The 18952-nt window shown below is 34.7% G+C and overlaps 2 protein-coding genes across 2 annotated transcripts in view; both read right to left on the bottom strand.

The window, feature by feature from the left end:
• Nucleotides 1–829: 829 nt before the first annotated feature.
• On the bottom strand, nucleotides 830–7248 carry pih1d1 (PIH1 domain containing 1). Its single transcript, XM_019075983.2, has 11 exons — nucleotides 7152–7248; nucleotides 6849–6931; nucleotides 5372–5429; nucleotides 5054–5242; nucleotides 4099–4160; nucleotides 3923–4004; nucleotides 3061–3157; nucleotides 1588–1620; nucleotides 1296–1374; nucleotides 1062–1205; nucleotides 830–916 (listed from the first exon to the last, which is right to left on the bottom strand). Exons 1-11 carry the CDS (start codon nucleotides 7165–7167, stop codon nucleotides 881–883), a joined length of 879 nt encoding a protein of 292 aa, XP_018931528.1. The 5' UTR covers nucleotides 7168–7248; the 3' UTR covers nucleotides 830–880.
• Nucleotides 7249–13362: 6114 nt separating this feature from the next.
• cpt1a2b (carnitine palmitoyltransferase 1A2b) overlaps nucleotides 13363–18952 on the bottom strand; it is a 31279-nt gene continuing 25689 nt past the window's right edge. The window contains exons 21-24 of the mRNA XM_042724214.1: nucleotides 14664–14750; nucleotides 14377–14448; nucleotides 13569–13628; nucleotides 13363–13428 (exon numbers count right to left, since the gene is read on the bottom strand). The gene's annotated coding sequence lies outside the window, so the exon portion shown is untranslated. The remainder of the gene's footprint in view (nucleotides 13429–13568; nucleotides 13629–14376; nucleotides 14449–14663; nucleotides 14751–18952) is intronic.

Here is an 18952-nt window from a genome sequence, read left to right as displayed (position 1 = left end):
TGAAAACTGCTCAACGGATCACCGGCACCCAGTTAACTTCCATTGAGAACATCTATAACAAGCGCTGTCTGGGCAGGGCAAGAAACATCATCAAGGATGCCTCTCACCCTAACCATGGACTTTTCACTCTCCTTCCATCCGGCAGACGTTACAGGAGCCTACGCTCTCGGAGTAGCAGGCTCAGGAAGAGCTTCTTCCCAGAGGCCGTGACCCTTCTGAACGCCACACCAACAATCTAACCTGCACCTGCTTTATTACTGCACTGGTCAAAGTACTTTACATACATGTATTTGCACTACTCATATTTTGCACAGACTGCACACTGTTCTAGCTACCGCACTGTAAACTGTGTAAGTTGTTACTGTACAAAGCACAGTAAACTATTCTATAAAAATATAATTGCACTACTGTTATTTTGCATAGAATTCATTTTAACAATACTTTTGCACACTCATTCAACTGTATTTATTACCACTGTTCTCATGTTGCTGCTGTTCATAATGTGTATTTATAATCCTACATTGCTCTGTTCATAATGTACATACAATCCTACACTGAATTCCTATTTATATTCTGTATATACTCTGCTCAATCCTGTATATAGCAACCCCACTGCACATTCTGTAAATCATAGCTTCGCTTACTCTGCACTTTTATGTATATAAAACACTATATTCTTGCACTTCTGGTTAGATGCTAACTGCATTTCATTAGCTCTGTACTTGTACTCTGCATAATGACAATAAAGTTGAATCTAATCTAATATATATAAACATTTATATAATTAGTTACCGAATAAATCTTATTGAGCAACACACAAAACACTTTCTGTATACAAAATGAAGAAGTTTATTATGAAATAATAGCCTTGCAACAGTTTTTATGAAGACACTACTGGCATGGTCACTGTAAGCGTCTGAAAAGAAAACAGGAAAAGACTGTATGAGACATACTGCAAATCCACACCAGCACAAATATAATGGGTCAAAGAGCAGTAGTTGTGTAGCATTTAAAAGAGACAATACAAAAAACTTTAAATGGGCAAAGTATGCTGTGCTTACCTGTGTTTTTGTGTTGAACTGGGCAACACTGTTTTCTTGGTCAATAAGCAGGGGAAAGAAAATATCCAAATGGAAAAGAGAAGGGCGAGCAATCAGCACTAGTCTGTCCTCTCCCAAATCCAGAACAAGAGAGCGAGCAGATATCTAGTGAGGAACACAGTCAAAGTCTAGAATCTTGTACAGTGTGTTAACATGTGCTTGAACATAGTCCAAAACCAGGCCTCCATTACTCACCACTCCAGGTAGCAGAATCTCAGCGATCAGATGCTCTGCATTTCCAGTTGGGGGCTCCACTAATAAACTGAACTCTGGACTGGAGTATGAAGCATAAATTATTAAGTGACAGGTAAAGTTCTGCCTCACAATTACCAAATATATATTGCATTAAACACATCAAATGAAGGCAAAAAGTCTTTGTACTCATCTCTGGTTTGTCAAACATAAGTGAAAGCAAAACACATTTGAAAGGGAAACAACAAACAATTTACAAATGCATTAAAAAAAAAAAAACTCCAAATAAGCGTACCGTTTGGTTGATGAAGGAAATGAGTCAGATTGCCTGTCCACAAAGAACAAAGTGATTAGAGGAATTCCCGTTATAGCTACTCAGCAGGTCAACAATCAATGGGATCAGGTGCAGAAAAGAGCGGTGAGCCACACTGACAACAGAATGTGTATGGGATCAAATGTCCGCCAAAAGTACTGCATTTACAGACAAAAAAAATAATAAGCATGAAACCAAAATTTTAAAACGCAAGTAAAAATGTATAGCACAAAATTAAAAAATTAAAGCAACGTTTTCAGAATTTCATTCAAAAATTTTATGCAATAAAAAATAAGCATAAATCAAAAATCACAACATTTAAAATCATATTGAAAAAAAAAACTGAAATATTAATGAAAAAGTATTGACTTCATGTTTTCCTTGGTTATATTTCCCTTTTTTTTTTTTTTTTGCTCGCAGACATTTTCTGCTCATATTTCGATTTTTTGTATTCTTATGCTGTTTTTCACACTCTTCTTCTTCTTCTTCTTCTTCTTGGTTTTAAATGGAGGCTGGCAACCAGTGTAATTGGTGCTTGACCACTTCGCTCTTGTTTCCATGTTTACAATAAACATTGTGGCAACAAACTGCTTTAAGCAAAATTCATCCCTTTGCAATACTGATCCAGAAATGTCAGCCCATTTCAGTTGTTTTTTCTTGTTGTATTCAGAGGCAAGTCACCTTATTTAACAATCATACCACTGTTTGCATTTATTTATTTTTGTTATAATTAATGGAGGTTTTGTAGTATTTTATATATAATTTTTGAAAACAAAATATTTCTAGTTTCTACAAGGACAGACAATATTTTTTCAATGTCTGATGCCAATACATAAAAAAAATATTCTACACAAAATTTGCTTAAATTTCACAAAGAAACTGAAATCTTAAATTGTTTACTCATCTATTGACAAAACTGTTTGCAGAATGTCACTATTTTGGCCAGTTTAATACTAAATACAATAAAATACATATCTAATATAACCAAATTATGTTTATGTTCATATTAAGATTTTTTAAATACATCTCACTTTTTAGTACTCATTTTTGGCAGGTTTGATACACAGATAGTGTAGTGAATGCAGCAAGCCCCATTACTTCATGTGCTGTAAGTTTAACATGCATTTGATACGGTGTATTTCTGCTTTTCCATAAGCGGCATTTGCTTTTTACAAAACCTTTTGTTTTTGTCAAAACTTTAACTGTTAACTGTAAAGTTGTTTAAATAGCTGCTTTTACTGTCATTTTACAGTTCAGGATTTTACCATAGACACTGGTGTTAACATGTAGTTCTGTTCTAACATCCGAATTTTCTGAAACAATTAAACTGCTAATTCAAATAAATAAGTAAGTTTCTCATTGAGTGTTATTTGTTTGAGATTATCTCCCTCCACCTCCTTCTCGTAACCTGATTGAGCACCACCCCCAATCACCCCGAAGTGACAAAGAACTCACTTTGAGTCAATTTCCTGGATAATTGGCTTACTCTTGGTACGAATGTTTTGTTCTGCTATAGAGCCCATGAATTTCCTGTTCTTCAAAATCTTAATATCTGGGGGATAAAAATGACATGATAGTATTAATAGACATGTTTCGGAAGAGGCGTTTTCTGAACTAGACAGATGCAGAGATGGGTCAGAATTTAATGGTGGCTTGGGGCAAAAATACCAACAAAATTAACAAAATGCCCCTCAGATACAAGATAAGATGGGCAAAGTTATGTCCCTGCTCAATTAAGCTATTTACTATGCCACAATTAAAGTGAAATGAATAAAGTGTCGAATATGGCATTACATTTACAGCAGATTTGCTCATGTTGCATAAGATTTCTTTTTATGCATGGTTTGCAGCATGAGCATTATAACCAATCACTCTCGTTTCTCTTGAGCTCATCATCATAAGAAGAGACATAAGCTTACTTTTCTTTAGTCTAGATTTTCCAATCTGTAAAATTAAATAAACAAATTCATGAACAGTTCTTAGCTTGTTTTGTCTGTAGCCAGAATATGGCCTGCTTTTCCCCCACAATAAATAAATAAATAAATAAATAAATACAATTAAATTAAAAACTTAATAATCATTATTACAATATCAAGAGCAATAAGGATAATGCAGATTCACCCTCTAATTAATTAATGTTTTTGTTTTTTCTAGGCTATTTTCATTGCAGTTTTTACATGTACATGTACATGAGCTGCATTAAACTGTCTGTGTAAATGGAAATTAATTCCAGGCAGCAAATGTTGCCCCTTAACGGAAAAGTTCATTTCTGAACCTCATACAGAGAAGGTATCAGATGTGCTTTATTTAGTCTGACCTCTGCTCAACTCAAGGTTGTACTTGTTTTCCAGTCCCTCCAAAGAAACGGCAATAAGAAACTGCTGGAACAGGGTATTTTTCTGTTGGGTGCAAACATACACAGTGACAGTCATGAATGCAGTCACATATTTCTGAGGTACTTTCAGTGCATACCGTCACATACAAGACACACACCTCACATTTCTGGAAGAACTCATCGTTGATCACGACATCATACACAGTACAGCCTTGTGAGCCTGGCAAGCATAAGATAATTTTGAATGCAAATCTAATTCCTTATCATATATGAAAGTCATTAAAGCTTAAGATGTCTGTTTTGCCATTCACATTTAAAGAGTTACTCCACCCCAAAATGAAAATTTTGTCATTATTCACTTACCGGGTCGTTTCAAACCCGTAAAAGCTTAGTTCATCTTCGGAACACAATTTTAGATATATTGGCTGAAAACAGGGAGGCTTGTGACTGTCCCATGGACTGCCAAATAAAATACACTGTCAAGGTCCAGGAAAGTATGAAAAGCATCGTCAGAATACTCCATCTGCCTTCAGTGGTTCAACCGCAACGTTATGAAGCGACGAGAATACTTTTTGTAGATCTGCCAAAATGGCGCTACACTGATTTGGAGAGTCATAGAGGAGAGGAACTGTTGAATAAAGTCGTTATTTTTGTTTTCTTCGTGTACAAAAAGTATTCTCTTCGCTTCATAACATTACGGTTGAATCAGTGAAGGCAGATGGACTATTCTGGCGATGCTTTTCATACTTTCCTGGATCTTGACAGTGTATTTTATTTGGCAGTCCATGGGACAGTCACAAGCCTCCCTGTTTTCATCCAAAATATCTTACATTGTGTTCCAAAGACGAACAAAGCTTTGATGGGTTTGGAATGACATGGGGGTAAGTGATTAATGCAACAATTTTCATTTTGGGGTGGAGTATCCTTTTAAGGATGCCATCTGGAACGGTTTATTCTCGTTTGGTTATTTCCTTCCTTTCTGCTGATTTATGTTAGACTATGTTAACCATATTAGACTATGCCTTGAATTAAAACAATATATTTCAGTTTGAATTATGGAACTGATAATAAAAAGGCAAATGGAGTAAATGTGAAAATGTGAATGTCTCTCACTGTTGTCCACTTCTGTATGCGGCTCGCCGAGACTCATGGGCACTCTGTAACTCGTCGGGTCTTCTGACTCCAGGAGATCCACGAGTGCTTGCTGGGACAGATGAGGAGGGGGCGGTACCGCCTGTGACTGACAGATATTCAGAAAGACCTTCTTTTTGTCTGACATTGAGGAGGTCTTCACGCACATGCCTGGCATAAAGCGGATAAATTCAGACAAACTCAGACAGGTTTCATTACATAATAAACATAAACACCACCAATGTCTCCAAATACAATGTCCTGAGTCCTGAGAAAATGTTTGTAAAATATGAGACTAACCTGGTTGTGGACAGATGACTTTGGAGGGGGGACTTTCGCTTTGCATTTTTCCCATGGTCTGTAAGGTTGGATAAAACAAATAATGGTTTTGTCTTAGACTAGCTCTCCAACTGGGTTTAGTGACCAAAGGACATGAAATTTTATTTACAGTTTTAGAGATATATGTTTTCATTTGTACATTCGGTAGATGGCTTTATCCAAAGGGACTTATGACACATACAGGGTGGGAAAGGAAAGAAAATAATACAATTCTACATATTGTCTGAAATGTAATGTAAAAGTAGAATACTCTGTGCTTAGGATGGAAATGCGGGCTTAAGGCTGGAATGCACTTACTGGTTTTGCCCAGATTTGCGCCTGATTTACAGTCTGGAGAATTTGACACTAGTAGCCGAAAGTCAGAGCCAGTCTGCAGATTCGAGTTAACAGATTTCATAGAAAACTGCATAGTGTGTGATGGTTACAGACTCTTTATTTTAGCTTCAGACTTCTTTGACTCCGTCCAGTCAGAGGATATCAAACATGTCTAAAGAAACATGTTACCTGCATGACTGATAAAAATAAAGGAGATATTGGATCCCCTTGTTTGAGAGCCAAAGTTAGGTAGGTAGTGTGTGATCCTTGGTCGTTTAATGTGTGATGGCCGTTCTTTTCCTATGTGATTTTTACAAAGTCAGTAAGTGTATGATGCCTAGTGTTTTAAAATCTGTTCTGTTTTTAAAGTCGTGTAATGTATTCCCACCTTTAATCAGATAATTCAGACTGCAGAACCCATAACCTTTGTGTCTGGGATAGTTCGCCCGAAGATTAAACATTTTCTTTTTACAATCTGGACCTCACACAGCTATTGAATGATGCCAGAAGAGTATGCATATACTGTAAAAGTTATATAAACTACTGTTATGGTAATTTTTTTGGTGAAAATGGTTATTAGGCAGAAAGTCAAGTTACTGACAAACTTAGTCAGCATGCACTTTCATTCATTTCCATACAAAAAATGTGACTGAAGGTGATGATACACGGTGCAACTTTTTGCAGGGCAATGTTGCCGTCAACGGGCAACCGGGTGAGACACAGGGCCCACGTCCGATCTGATGTATCCAGAATTTGTCACCCATTCTCAATGGGAACGTGCCCAAACAACAAAGTTGCCCTGTGTATTATCACCTTACATCTGCCAGTCCCTACTCTCTAACCCCCCCAATCTCCTTTTGTGTTTTGAAGTAGACAGACAGTAATACAGGTTTGTAACAAAATAAGGATGAGTAAATGATGACAGCATTTTCGAGTGAACTATCCCTTTAAATGTGCATTTTAGATGCACAAGAAATTAAACGTTTACTGCGACAGTCGCCTTTTAAAGTACAATAATATCTATATCTGGGAACTGCTTTGAAATATAGTACTTACATTATTAGTCACATAATACTTATATGCCGTATATAATGTTTTAGCTGCGCTGTGTCAAAGCGGTTACCTGAAGCAAAAGCGGTTGATACAGCTCTTCCTGCTGTTTCTGCTCAAGTTCAACGCCGAGGAGAGACGCGTCTGTTTCCATGACTGCACACGTGGCGAACAGGACAAAACACGACACAAAAAGATGAAGTATGCAATCTGAACAGCTATCTATCTAAAGTGTCACGGAGTGCACAGACACAAACGCATTGCTAAACTGCTAACGTTTGAAGATAAGCTAAAAGCTCGTGCTACACGCGCGCTTACGAATGCAGAACACGCGGATGTGAAACCAAATAGCGTGTTTACAGAATGAAATACTCACTGAGCCACTCAGACATGCAATAAAATAGATGTAATAATCATATCAGTATGTGCGGTTTAGCATGACATTACAGCAGCCTTTCTTATAGGTGTCAAAATAAAAGTACCTTATTTATATTTGACGGTTCCGTTCACCACTATGGTAGGTGCCAGATTTAATTAAATAAAAAGCAATACAATTCATTTTCCAGTTAAGGCAAAAACAATGTTTTATTTTATTTTATTTTTATTTTTTTAACAATTTTAAGGCTATTTTTAACTATTTTAACATTGTACAAAGATGATTCTCAACTATGTTATGAAAAATTTAACAATGATTTTATATACTATTTTACTTTATGTAATATCCCTGTAAAATACCCATAAATTTGTTTTCCCATTCTATGCAAAGTATCTATGCATTGTCTCTAATTTGCATATTAATGTGTTCTTGGGGCAACATGTAATGAGAAAAGAAGTGTAATAATGAAAGTAAAAACTTAGCAACCTTTTCAGAAGAAAGCAATATTTCATAGGAATATTGATCTATAATTTTACTCCCTATTGACTTGTGTCTCCTCAAAATGCCTGATTAACATGATGTTTGTCCTTGTGTCCTCTACAGAAGACGTGAAAGTATGAAAATGACGCCGTTTCATTGCCAAAAGCAAACTACTAAGGAAATATAAAGGGAAAACTTACTAAACAATTGCAAGAATTGTTTAGAAAAATTACTAAACAATTGCAAGGATACTCAGGAACAGAGGAATGAACAAAGCACAAGGAGGACTGGCAGGCAAGATCTATAAGTAAATACAAAGAAGGTCCATTACTGACTATTTAACAACAAAGAACTATTACACAGAGGAGGCTCTGTCTTTGTGTTGGCCATGTGCTCAGACACAAGACAAACAAAGAAACACTGAACAATGACGAGTCAGACAGAACTGTCAGAGGAGAACCCTGAGATGTTAAAGCTTGAAGATTCAAACAATTGTGAAGTGTGAAAGTTGGACAGATAGACAGACAGATCGATGATTTAACATGTTGATAACATAGTTAGCACATTGCCAACATGATTTACCATTAATTAGCATGTTGTCAGCATGGTTTAACATGTTGCTAACATGTTTTAACATTAGGTGTGTTCGACTTGAAGTGGAGCATTGCATTGCTGATACGTGTATCGATACGGATGCTTCTCTATTGATACAGCAGCAAATGACATGACACAGTTTTGAGAAAGACACAGAACAGAAAAGACCATTTTAAGTTTAAAAGTTAAAGAATTTTTTCTTTGCACCGCTCAATAAATCTGGCTTGTATTATATTATCAATTGTAAATTCAAATCAGTGTCAGATACTAATAGATATTTCATGTTTATTATTTCCTGAATTCCTGCATAATTACGTGCGTACAGAAATATATTTTGTGTTAGATCAGTTACTGCTTTGGCAAGTGTGCAGCAGACAAACCCACCTAAACGATTTCAATGTATCGCTTATCCTGCCAAAAAAAGACCATTAACATTGCAGATAAGATCTGAAGTAAAAATTATTTTGCATACACGTATCTTAAAAACTAATCCTGTGTGACTGATATGCTTCAAATCGGGTGATTTTAGGTCAGTGTTGTGGCTGTCAGTGTTGCTCTCTGCTGGCTCAATCACTTCTGGTGGCTTTACAGCAGAATGGCAGTTTAAAAGAAAGGAATGAGCAATCTAGTCATTATAGAGATCAGTGGGCGTCTGTGGTCTCAGAGAAATTCAGTAAATTATAATGTTCTCTACAGAGAAGAGACTATGCCTGGGTCCCCGGAGGATATAGTAGGGAACACATACCCCTTTTTGGTAATGAAGACAAAGACTATAATGAAAATGTCATTCAGTTTTTTTTTAATGAGAACTTTTTAGTGGCATTTAATGAGGTCTAAGATACACATGATCATATTTCCTGTTTTACTGGGTGCATTTTAAAGCAAACAATTGTCAATTTTACACAAAAGCACAAAGATCTCTAACATAAAAAGGTCATTCTGAGATACCCAGAAATAAATTATGCATGTCCTCTCTTACACTCAAACATAGCAAAATATAAACATAGTTAGATATTGCATAAAATAAACAATACAAAACATTTTGCAGCCTGATCTTAGCTGTAAATACTTTTCTTTCCCATCATTCATTTCAAAAGCAGACCTAAAATGCACATATCTTTTTTCCCAATAATTTCTGTACTGGTTGTGATATTTTTGTGTGAACATAAATATATAATATACAGAACAAAGCATACTGGGGATAGGCAAATAGATCATATAAAAACTGATAATAAATACTAAGATTAATAAAATAAAGTGGTAAAAATCTATTTCAGATTATGGTATATTTAAAGTATTTCTAAAAACATAACACATAACCTGTGGGCTGGAAAGACAGACCATTTTATTCAATATCATTCTAGATCAGAAAACCATTAACAGAGGTACTTGATAGACGAAGGATAACAGTTACGGAGGCACATTCAAGACAAGCGCAAGTAGAAACTGTAAAATACACAATCTGTGTGGACATGACTGAATATATTAATATAACAAGCTGCATATATTGGGATGGTTGCCGGTCTCAGATTTAAAGACAGCACTGTGCCATGCATACAGAGTGATGACTGGAGAATGATTATGTAACTGGAGAAAAACAAGCAACCAGCTTGAAAAAAAAAGAAAAAAAAAAGATTAGATGTATACAGAAACTCAGTGATTAAAAATTAGATGAGTGACAAAAAGATCAGCTTACCGAAGTTCTAGACTGCTCTAATTCTGCAAGGAAAAAGAGGGGAAAAGAAGTATAATGTGATTAATCTGACATTCTCCTCATACATAGCTTAATGTCCAAGACAGCTGTACTTTAGTAAAAGATTAATATGTATCCTGCTCATTTGAACCATTTCCCAAAATCTACAAAAAGTTGGTGTTACCTGTATCAGATCTTCTGACTGTGGGTTCCTCAACTCTCTGACTTTTCTTCTGCAAGAAAAATATTTTTTTTCTATATTACATAATAAAAAGGTCACTGATTGTATACTGAAGGCTGATCACTGTATTACTGATGAAGTTGCTCTCATTAGAGGCAAATTATATTCATTAACAAAGGTTCAAACTGCTACATAAACAAAATATTACATACTGATATAAAAGTTTTTCTTATAGTTAACTCTTAAATTAACGCCATAAAAGATTGCCATGTGAGCAAATTAAGCATTTCCATTTAATTTAAAATTTGAAGAAATAAACCACAATAAATAAAATCTGTAATCCATAATAACGCTCCCTCCAGTGAAAGTCCATCCCCTGTTATCCTCTTACATTAAAATCCACCTACAAAAAAAAATTTTTTTTTTGGGAATCGTTTTAGACTGTTTTCAATTTTACATGGTGCTTGATCTGTGCATATTTCTCTTATATTCAGACAAAATCATTTTTCATGGAGAAAGCAGTATTTTGGATAGATGACTCATATTTTAGCGAGAAGCAATGGTTTGAAATTCAACCACTCCCACTTACCCAAATACAAAATAACCTGCTTTAATGTTACATAAATTCACAAACCAAATTAATGCTTAGATCATTTTACCTTGGAATTCCTGTGTACATGACACACCATGAGAAGTAAAACAATATTCAGCAGAAACGACACAACCAGGAGTCCAGAACTCGCTTTAATGGCAGCTTGGAGGGGGAGAGGGGGAATTTGGTTTATAAAGAGATTTGTAGGAAAAGAGAAGACTGGAAAGACAAAATAATTGGTCAGAAAGACCCACAGATCTCACACTTACCCCACAGATTCTGATTGTCATCTTTTAATGCTTGAACTGTAATAAAAGGGAAAAAACATATAAAAACATGAGATATACAAGCCAGTGTCAACCTAAAAGATTAATATATATCATTCAAAATAAAATATTTTTAAAAAGTAGACTGTTGGCTTGTGATATTAAAGATTATGATGAAAAAAATCAGTATTAGATTTTATTTCACAAAACTATTAGTAATTATTGCAATGTACACAATTATTAGTAATTAGTAAATGGCTGTATTAGTAAAATTAGTAATTAGTGACAATGCACAAGCTGTGGTGACTTCATTAGGTGCACCTATGCATCTGCTATATTTAATCGGCCAATTATCAGCAAGTCACAGCGTATGAGTTTGTATACATGGACTTCATAATGACGAATAAATGGTGAGTTTAATTTTGCAATGAGTGTTTCAAAAACAGGTGAGAATTGTGCAAATAGCAACAACAAAAACAGGCAGATGGCAACATTTTTTTAGTAGATATAAGCCCTTGTAAAAGAGAAAGGGTCAGATGAGTTCAAGCTAATGGGAAGATGATTGAAATAAAGACACTGCACTGGAGCTGAGCCTTTCTAAATGCACAATATGTCGGCTGGCCACTTAAAGAGACCACTGCGTGTATGCTGAAGGCATTATGTTGCTCATTACAGATGAAGCTGCTCTCACAAGAGACAAACTTACTGATGGTTTCTGTATGGGCCGATGAAACTGCTGTCAAATCTACAAAATATTGCATACTCGTATTAAAAAACAGTTAAAGAAGGCCATAAAAGACTGATCTTACCATATAATCAAAAAACAAGAATATTTCCAGTTAAATTTATGTTGGTTTCTTTAAATATGATCAAATTTTCTACAAAACAAAACTGGGATTAAATGCTCAGTGTATTATAAGCAAATACTCTGTATATACTTCATTTGAGAAGATTGATGGGATCCTTACTTTCAGTAGCAGTGATGTTTGGGCTGACCGTTGTTAAAGCTGTTGTGATTAGAAAATGTTTTTTATGATTCACGTGGCAGACAAAGTATCTGTCCTGTAATCTGTGTTGATGTGAATATTAAATACAATATTGAATTTGCTTACTTTCATGATCTGTGGTGATTAAACTGACCGTTGTAAAAAATGCTGAGCCTATGTGATTAATTAGAAAAGAGAATATATTAGACTTAGCTTCAAAAGAACAATACAGCTATAATACCACACATGTGCTCAGAAAGCTTTGAATCGGACATTTTCTTCAAGTTCACATTATCTTCAAGTTCGCATCTGTTTCAGCAAACATGGTTGTCAAAGCTAGAGATACTTGGCTTGTTGTCACTATTTAATAATTATGTCTGTTTAGTAGTGGATGTTTAGGCCATGTACTTTCAAATAGTTAGATCTGACATTATTTTTTTTTTTAAATATTTATATTTGAATGTACATGAACTAATGATCTGTTTTTAATTTAAATAGTTCAAATATGTGTGTTTGAGATGGGAATATGAAATAAGAAACTGAGTCAGCTTACTGAATTCAGTGGTTGGGTTGATGGTTGTACCTGTGTAATTACAAAACAGATTAATGCAACATTGATTTCTGTACTACAACACTCAGAGATTAACATATAATACTGTGTGTGCTTAAAGAAATCAGTTTCATTGCAATTATTCAAATTATAGTAAGAGATACTTGAAACATTTACTGCCAATAAATTTAAAATCACAGTTTTTGTATGTGTGCAAAAAATAATCAGCTATTGCTTAAACAAAGTTAACATTTTTCTTTTTGTCAGCTAAAAAATTGACTCTTTGTTTTTTTTTGTTTTTTACAAAGAGTAGACAAAAAGTGAGATAATGTCAAATAACTTACTCTTTGATGGACATTTCAGTTCTAAGTAAAAAAAAAAAAAAAAAAGTGAAAGTGAGCAAAATGTGCATTTTCAAACATGTATTATTCATAACATTCAACATAACACTCCATGTAATTTTGCTTGTTTGTTAATTAAATATTCTGTCTTAATGAAATGCCAGAGATTTATGGTGGCCATCGTTCATATTATGAAGAAATTAAGGATGGGCAAGACTAAAGAAAAAGCATAAATGATGACAGGTTAAATGTCCATACCTGATACTGGTCCATTACAAGAATTTTTGTACATTTCTCCAAAAGTTTTAGTGTCAATGCGGCGTACTGTGTACTCATCTGTGCAGTTCAGAATAGCACAAATGTTTGTATTTGGTTTGTCTAGCTATAGAGAGAAATAGGGAAACCATGCAGTCAGAACTGATTTTATTCGATATTTGAAACAGAATGACAGAATATGTTAAGAGTAAGCAGTATACTCACATAATCCAGCATTATTTTAAAGGTTTTTAGCACTTTTAATTTATTTGGGTCCTTAAGTTTATTATTATTCAAGGTTGAACATAAGGTGTTTACTACTGACAGAAGCTTGTGTCCCTGGGAAAACAGTCAGAAAAATATTGTAACTACTGTATAACATAACAATTATGAATTATTCAACTCAATTATTTAAACTAAATTTTAAGTAAATAAAATTAATACGTAAATAAAAGTCATTTTATGTTGTTTGCTCATACCTTTGTTTCAGGTGAGAACACCTTAATCTCAAACATGTACTCTTCCAACAACAGGTCATCCTAAACAGATTCAAAGAAGATACAGCATGAACATGTTTAACGAATCATGTACAGTCAGTCATAAAATAAACTTTAGCACTATATTTTACAGTCCGATTCCGCAGGAACATTCAATGTATATACTAAGTACTTACTAAGTAATTACAATAACTAGTTAATAACTAGGTACTAACCGTGAACCTACCCCTAATCCTAACTAATCTGAATATCATCCTGTATCATCCTAATGTGCTTTGTTTTTACAATAATGACTATCCTGATTATTAAATATTGTTTTGAGGTTAACACATTATAATAAAGTTCTATTAGTTAAAATTAGTAAATGCATTAACTAACATTAAGTAATACAATCGTTACAGTATTTATTAATCTGTTAATGTTATTTAATAAAAATACAACTGTTCATTGTTGATTCATGTTTACTCAGGTACATTAAATAATATTAATGACAGCATTTGAATTTAAAAATGTGTAAGTAAATGTTGAAACATTTTTGAATGTTAACCAAGATTAATAAATGCTCTAAAGATAAAACCCTTTCCCACATCATAAGGAAAGTCCATAATGTGTCCAACATTCAACACTTTGTTTTTGTGTGATTGTTTGTTTTTAATGAAGTGCACATTATTGCAGGATGCTTTCCCAAGTTAAAAACTCAGAAATGTGCATGATGAAAGTCATCAAGCTCAAGATTCACTTGGGAGTGATATGGGCAGAAAGTTGTGAAAAGATTGAAGGATAAACTCACCAGATGCATCTTAACATCATTTGGCATACACCCGGATTGGACATCATTAATATATGTGATGAATAAAACTGCCTATGAAGGAAATGCCAAAAATCAAATCAACTGTCATCTAAAATATTTTACTTATTTAATGTATCTTATGGAAACACTGTGTAGTTTCCACTGTATGGAAACACTGTTGTATTTTTGTAATACAATTTACATGGGCCATCTTTAACAATAAAAAATAAAACTGCAGCCACCTAAGGCTAAGCAAAACACATTAGCAAAGACTGATAATAACTCACAGTAATCAATGTACAGACTTTCCCACTCATTACGGTGATTTGTTAACCATCAGAGTTCAGCTCCATAAGCCACGATGCTTTGCCTTGCTGTAGGTAACACAGGAAACATAGCAGAGACGAAAGAGAAAGTATTTAAGAAAGGACAACACCAGTGAGAAATCATATCATTATATCATAACAGCAATAATAAGTCAGAAAACATACAATAATTGGGTATTAAACCAATATACTCAAAACACATTAGTCTGCATTGTCACTTGAGAATCTAAAATTGACAGTTAGCTCATTCTGTAATGGACTCAAAAAAAAAAGTCAGTTTATTGCTTTATCCAGACAAATGGACTGTTTCTACTATGCCATCCTGGTTAATGGATCCACCTAAATAAATGTGAAGCACACAGAAAAACAGAACAGCTAGCGGCCCCTAAACTCTAGAGTAACTTCAGTACATTATCACAGGGCATGCAGAACTACAGCAATGAGAGTAAATATCAAAGGTATTAAGAATACTATAATATTTGTCACACCACATTCTGTCCAGCAGAGGGAAACAGCAAGCACAAGGCCTTCCACAACATCCTCCTGATTTCTTGCTCATTATTAGCTCAGTGATTTCACCTGTGCCTGGCTTGTTAAAGAGAGTGTGTGGGTGCATTTGTGTGTAATTTTGCTCAGTCTTGAAGTTCTTCTGTATATGAAAATTTTGGTGAATGCATGTTCTCTTGAAGATACACTCTTTTCTGGATTCTAATTCATTATATGATACTTTTCAGTCAGGATATAGAAAACTACATAGTACTGAATCTGCTTTACTGAAAGTTACTAATAATATTATGTTGGCTACAGATAAAGGGAACACTGTTGCTCTGGTTCTTTTAGATCTCAGCTCAGCACTCGACATGGTCGATCACTCTTGTGGTGTTCTGCAGGGTTCTATTCTGGCACCAACACTGTTCTCCTTATATTTGCTGCTATTGGGTTTCATCTTTTCCAAGTATGGAGTATCATTCCACCTATACACTGATGACACCCAATTATATCTCCCTTTTAAATATAATGATTCAAGTTCCATAGAGGTTCTGCTAGCTTGTTTACATGAAGTAAAAATTTGGCTTACACATAACTTTTTAGACTTAATTGAGAATAAAAACCGAAGTTATGCTGTTTGGTCCAAGTGATTCCTATGATTTTGGAGATCTGGACCTTGGCAAGTTAAGCACTCATGTTACTCCATGTGCAAAAAATCTAGGTGTGTTGTTTGATTCAGTTCTCAAGTTTGATAAACATGAATTCTGATGTAAAATCCTGCTTTTATCATTTACGACGTCTCGCAAAAGTCAAAACCTGTTCTTTTGAAATAACTTTGAAAAAGTTATCCATGCATTTATTACTTCACGCCTTGATTACTGCAATTCACTCTATTATGGTGCAAACCAATCATCTATCAAAATGCTGCAGCCAGGCTGCTGACTGGCAGTCGAAAATTTGATCGTATCTCTCCCATTTTAACTTCTCTGCATTGGCTACCAGTCAAACTGAGGATAGATTTTAAAATTCTAGTATTTGGTTTTTAAAGCATTACATGGATTAGCATCAACGTATCTTTCTGACATTTTACATTATCACAACCCTTCTAGGTCACTTAGATCAGGCAGCCTTTGATTGCTTTCTGTGTGTAGATCGAGGTTAAAACATCATGGAGACCGAGCTTTTGCGACAGTAGGCCCCAAACTCTGGAATAGCCTACCGGTATCGATCCGAATTGTGTCATCACTTTCTTCTTTCAAATCAAAACTTAAAACACATTTGCTTAATGTGGGTTTCTAATTTCTAATTTTAGTTTTCTTTGTTTGTTTGTTTGTTGTTTTGAGAGATTATAATTTGTATTTTTATTTGACTTCTATTATCTGTACAGCATTTTGGTTAACACTGGGTTGTTTTAAATGTACTTTATAAATAAATAAATAATGAATGAATTAAAAGATACCAGCCAAGATTTAAAATCTATATAAATATTTTTGAAGAGAATTAAAACCTGTATGGACAAATGCATGTGTGTTTAGTTGTGTGACACAAAATCCAAAAACCCATTCCATTCCACTACCCACCTAGACAAGTAGGCTATAATCTATTTCACGACCCACCAAAATATTTGAGATAAAAAAAAACAACTGACATTTAAGCCTAATCTTAATTAAAAGTTTGATATGACAGAAATTAAGTAGGCTATTTAAGAAAAATAACTATTTTATTTTAGAGTACAACTGTAAAATTTCACTACTAATATTTAAGTTTAAATGTCTTTGTTTACAGACGTTAAAATATGAAACGTCCATATAAAAGTGAAGTGGGATAGGTTCAGTGAACTGCAATCTGCGCTGCGTGTTGTTAAACTCATCGCGGGGTTCAGCACACAATATGCATCCATGGTCCTTCCGTGTGTGTAGGTGAGAGCGGAGCACAATCCAACACTTATTTTTAGAAAAGCATAAGAAGCAAAGCAGAACTATCTAATAATTATGAAATAGGTAAAACTATCTAATAATTATGAAATAGGTAAGATGTGTCATTTTAAATACACACTAAAAAACGAGAAGACAAATTCACTTAGGCTAAGTCAGAAATTTACTTTTGGAATGGTTTAATGTTCAGCAATATCTTCAGAAGATTTTTGAACTTTGGCCATTTGAACTTTTTTCTCAATATAGAGATGATATGTCAAGGAAATATTGCGAAATTTTGCAATGTGGCAATGTTTAAATCTTGTAGTGTTACAATTAACCCTGCGTTTGTGCCCTGCTCACCCTGTATGCTACATGTGAAATGCTTTTACAGACCGTTTCCCGAACGAAAACAGTGCAGAGTTCAAACAGACGATAGAAATGAATGAACATAGCCTAGGCTACCTGAAACCGTTTTTATAACATTTGAATTTTCTTGTGTATGCAATCTCTTGCAGAATACAACGCATTGAAGAGCGCATAATATTAAGTTAAAGACATTATATTAAAACATATTACATTCATTTCACTGAAAAAAAAATAAAAATACGACTGCCATACAAGGAGCACCAGATGGTCAAAAAAACCAAAAAGCCAACAAGATTAAACACATTAACAAGTGTACATTATTGTTAGGGCTACAACAAGTATTTGTAAATCAGTCAGGTCTGGGGTGGGGTGTCAAGAAATATCCTGTGATTATACCTACAATAGCATACATGTTACATGTGTTGTCTTGTGTGGGATTGTACATTGGTTCCCCTTGATTAGTCTCCCCGGGTGTTTATTTTGTGCTTTGTCAGTAGTTGAATGTAATGGTGCCTGCTTACACACACATACATATATATATACATAGGCTATATATATGTGTGTGTGTGTGTGTGTGTGTGTGTGACACCCTGCATCCGGTCCCTGTCTGCTTGCTTTACCTTCCACACATTCTACACTTAAACACAGACAGAAAAGCTATGTGAAAGATGTTTTAATTAATACAAAATTACGACAATTTACAGACAATGTACAGACTATTTGCTCCTATTAAGGCCTAACAGACTACATGACATCATTTTAAATGTTTAATTTTTTTTATTTATTAATACAACAGATGATGTGTTCCTCACTGAAGAGAGAGCTATTACACGACCCTGCTTGTTGTTCACAGGCACACAAATAGCCTAGCCTTCATCACTGGCACATGTCAATCTGTAGCCTCTGGTTTTATCTGTCAGTGCAACTGTCTGCCGAACATCGGATTGAAACGTTAGCGCTGAATCCGCTCCTTCACTTCAAGCTCCGTTCTCACACAGAGGGCACTGACCGATCTGCAGATAGAGCCTACGTGCAGACACTCAAAAGTGGAACTTTACACGGGTGACTTTTCGTTCAGAGAAATGATTCAGAAAAACTGACAGGCAATGGATGCATTCCGTTAAGTTATATGCCATTTAAACATAAAATATTTAAAATACACATACAAGAGAAATCGCTTAACAGTCCCCATGCGACTGCAGAGATACGCTCCTCGAGCGCAGAAAGAATGCCTATTGCCTAAATAGGACAGGATTGAAATCTAGGACGCAGAAATCCAGAATTTTTCCCGCTTAACACGTCCCCGTGGACTTCGCACACGGATACGTCACTAAATCGGGGAACAACTTCCCACGAAACCATGCCACTTTAATATCGATCCCACTAACAGATGACAAACAATTCTGTTATAGTATTATAACAGACTACCCAAATGGCTATTTAATACATTTATATTTTGTATTAATATTTAAGAACTAA

This window comes from Cyprinus carpio, chromosome A3, assembly GCF_018340385.1.
Source record: "Cyprinus carpio isolate SPL01 chromosome A3, ASM1834038v1, whole genome shotgun sequence".
Lineage (NCBI taxonomy): Eukaryota > Metazoa > Chordata > Actinopteri > Cypriniformes > Cyprinidae > Cyprinus > Cyprinus carpio.
Note: the sequence above shows the minus strand (reverse complement) of the source record. Positions and strands in the feature narration are given on the sequence as shown.

Coding starts and splice junctions, on each gene's coding strand:
- pih1d1 (XM_019075983.2), bottom strand. Junction 1,621..3,060: donor ATCCAGGAAATTGACTCAAA/GTGAGTTCTTTG, acceptor CTTTGTGGACAG/GCAATCTGACTCATTTCCTT. Junction 1,375..1,587: donor TTTCCTTCATCAACCAAACG/GTACGCTTATTT, acceptor TTCATACTCCAG/TCCAGAGTTCAGTTTATTAG.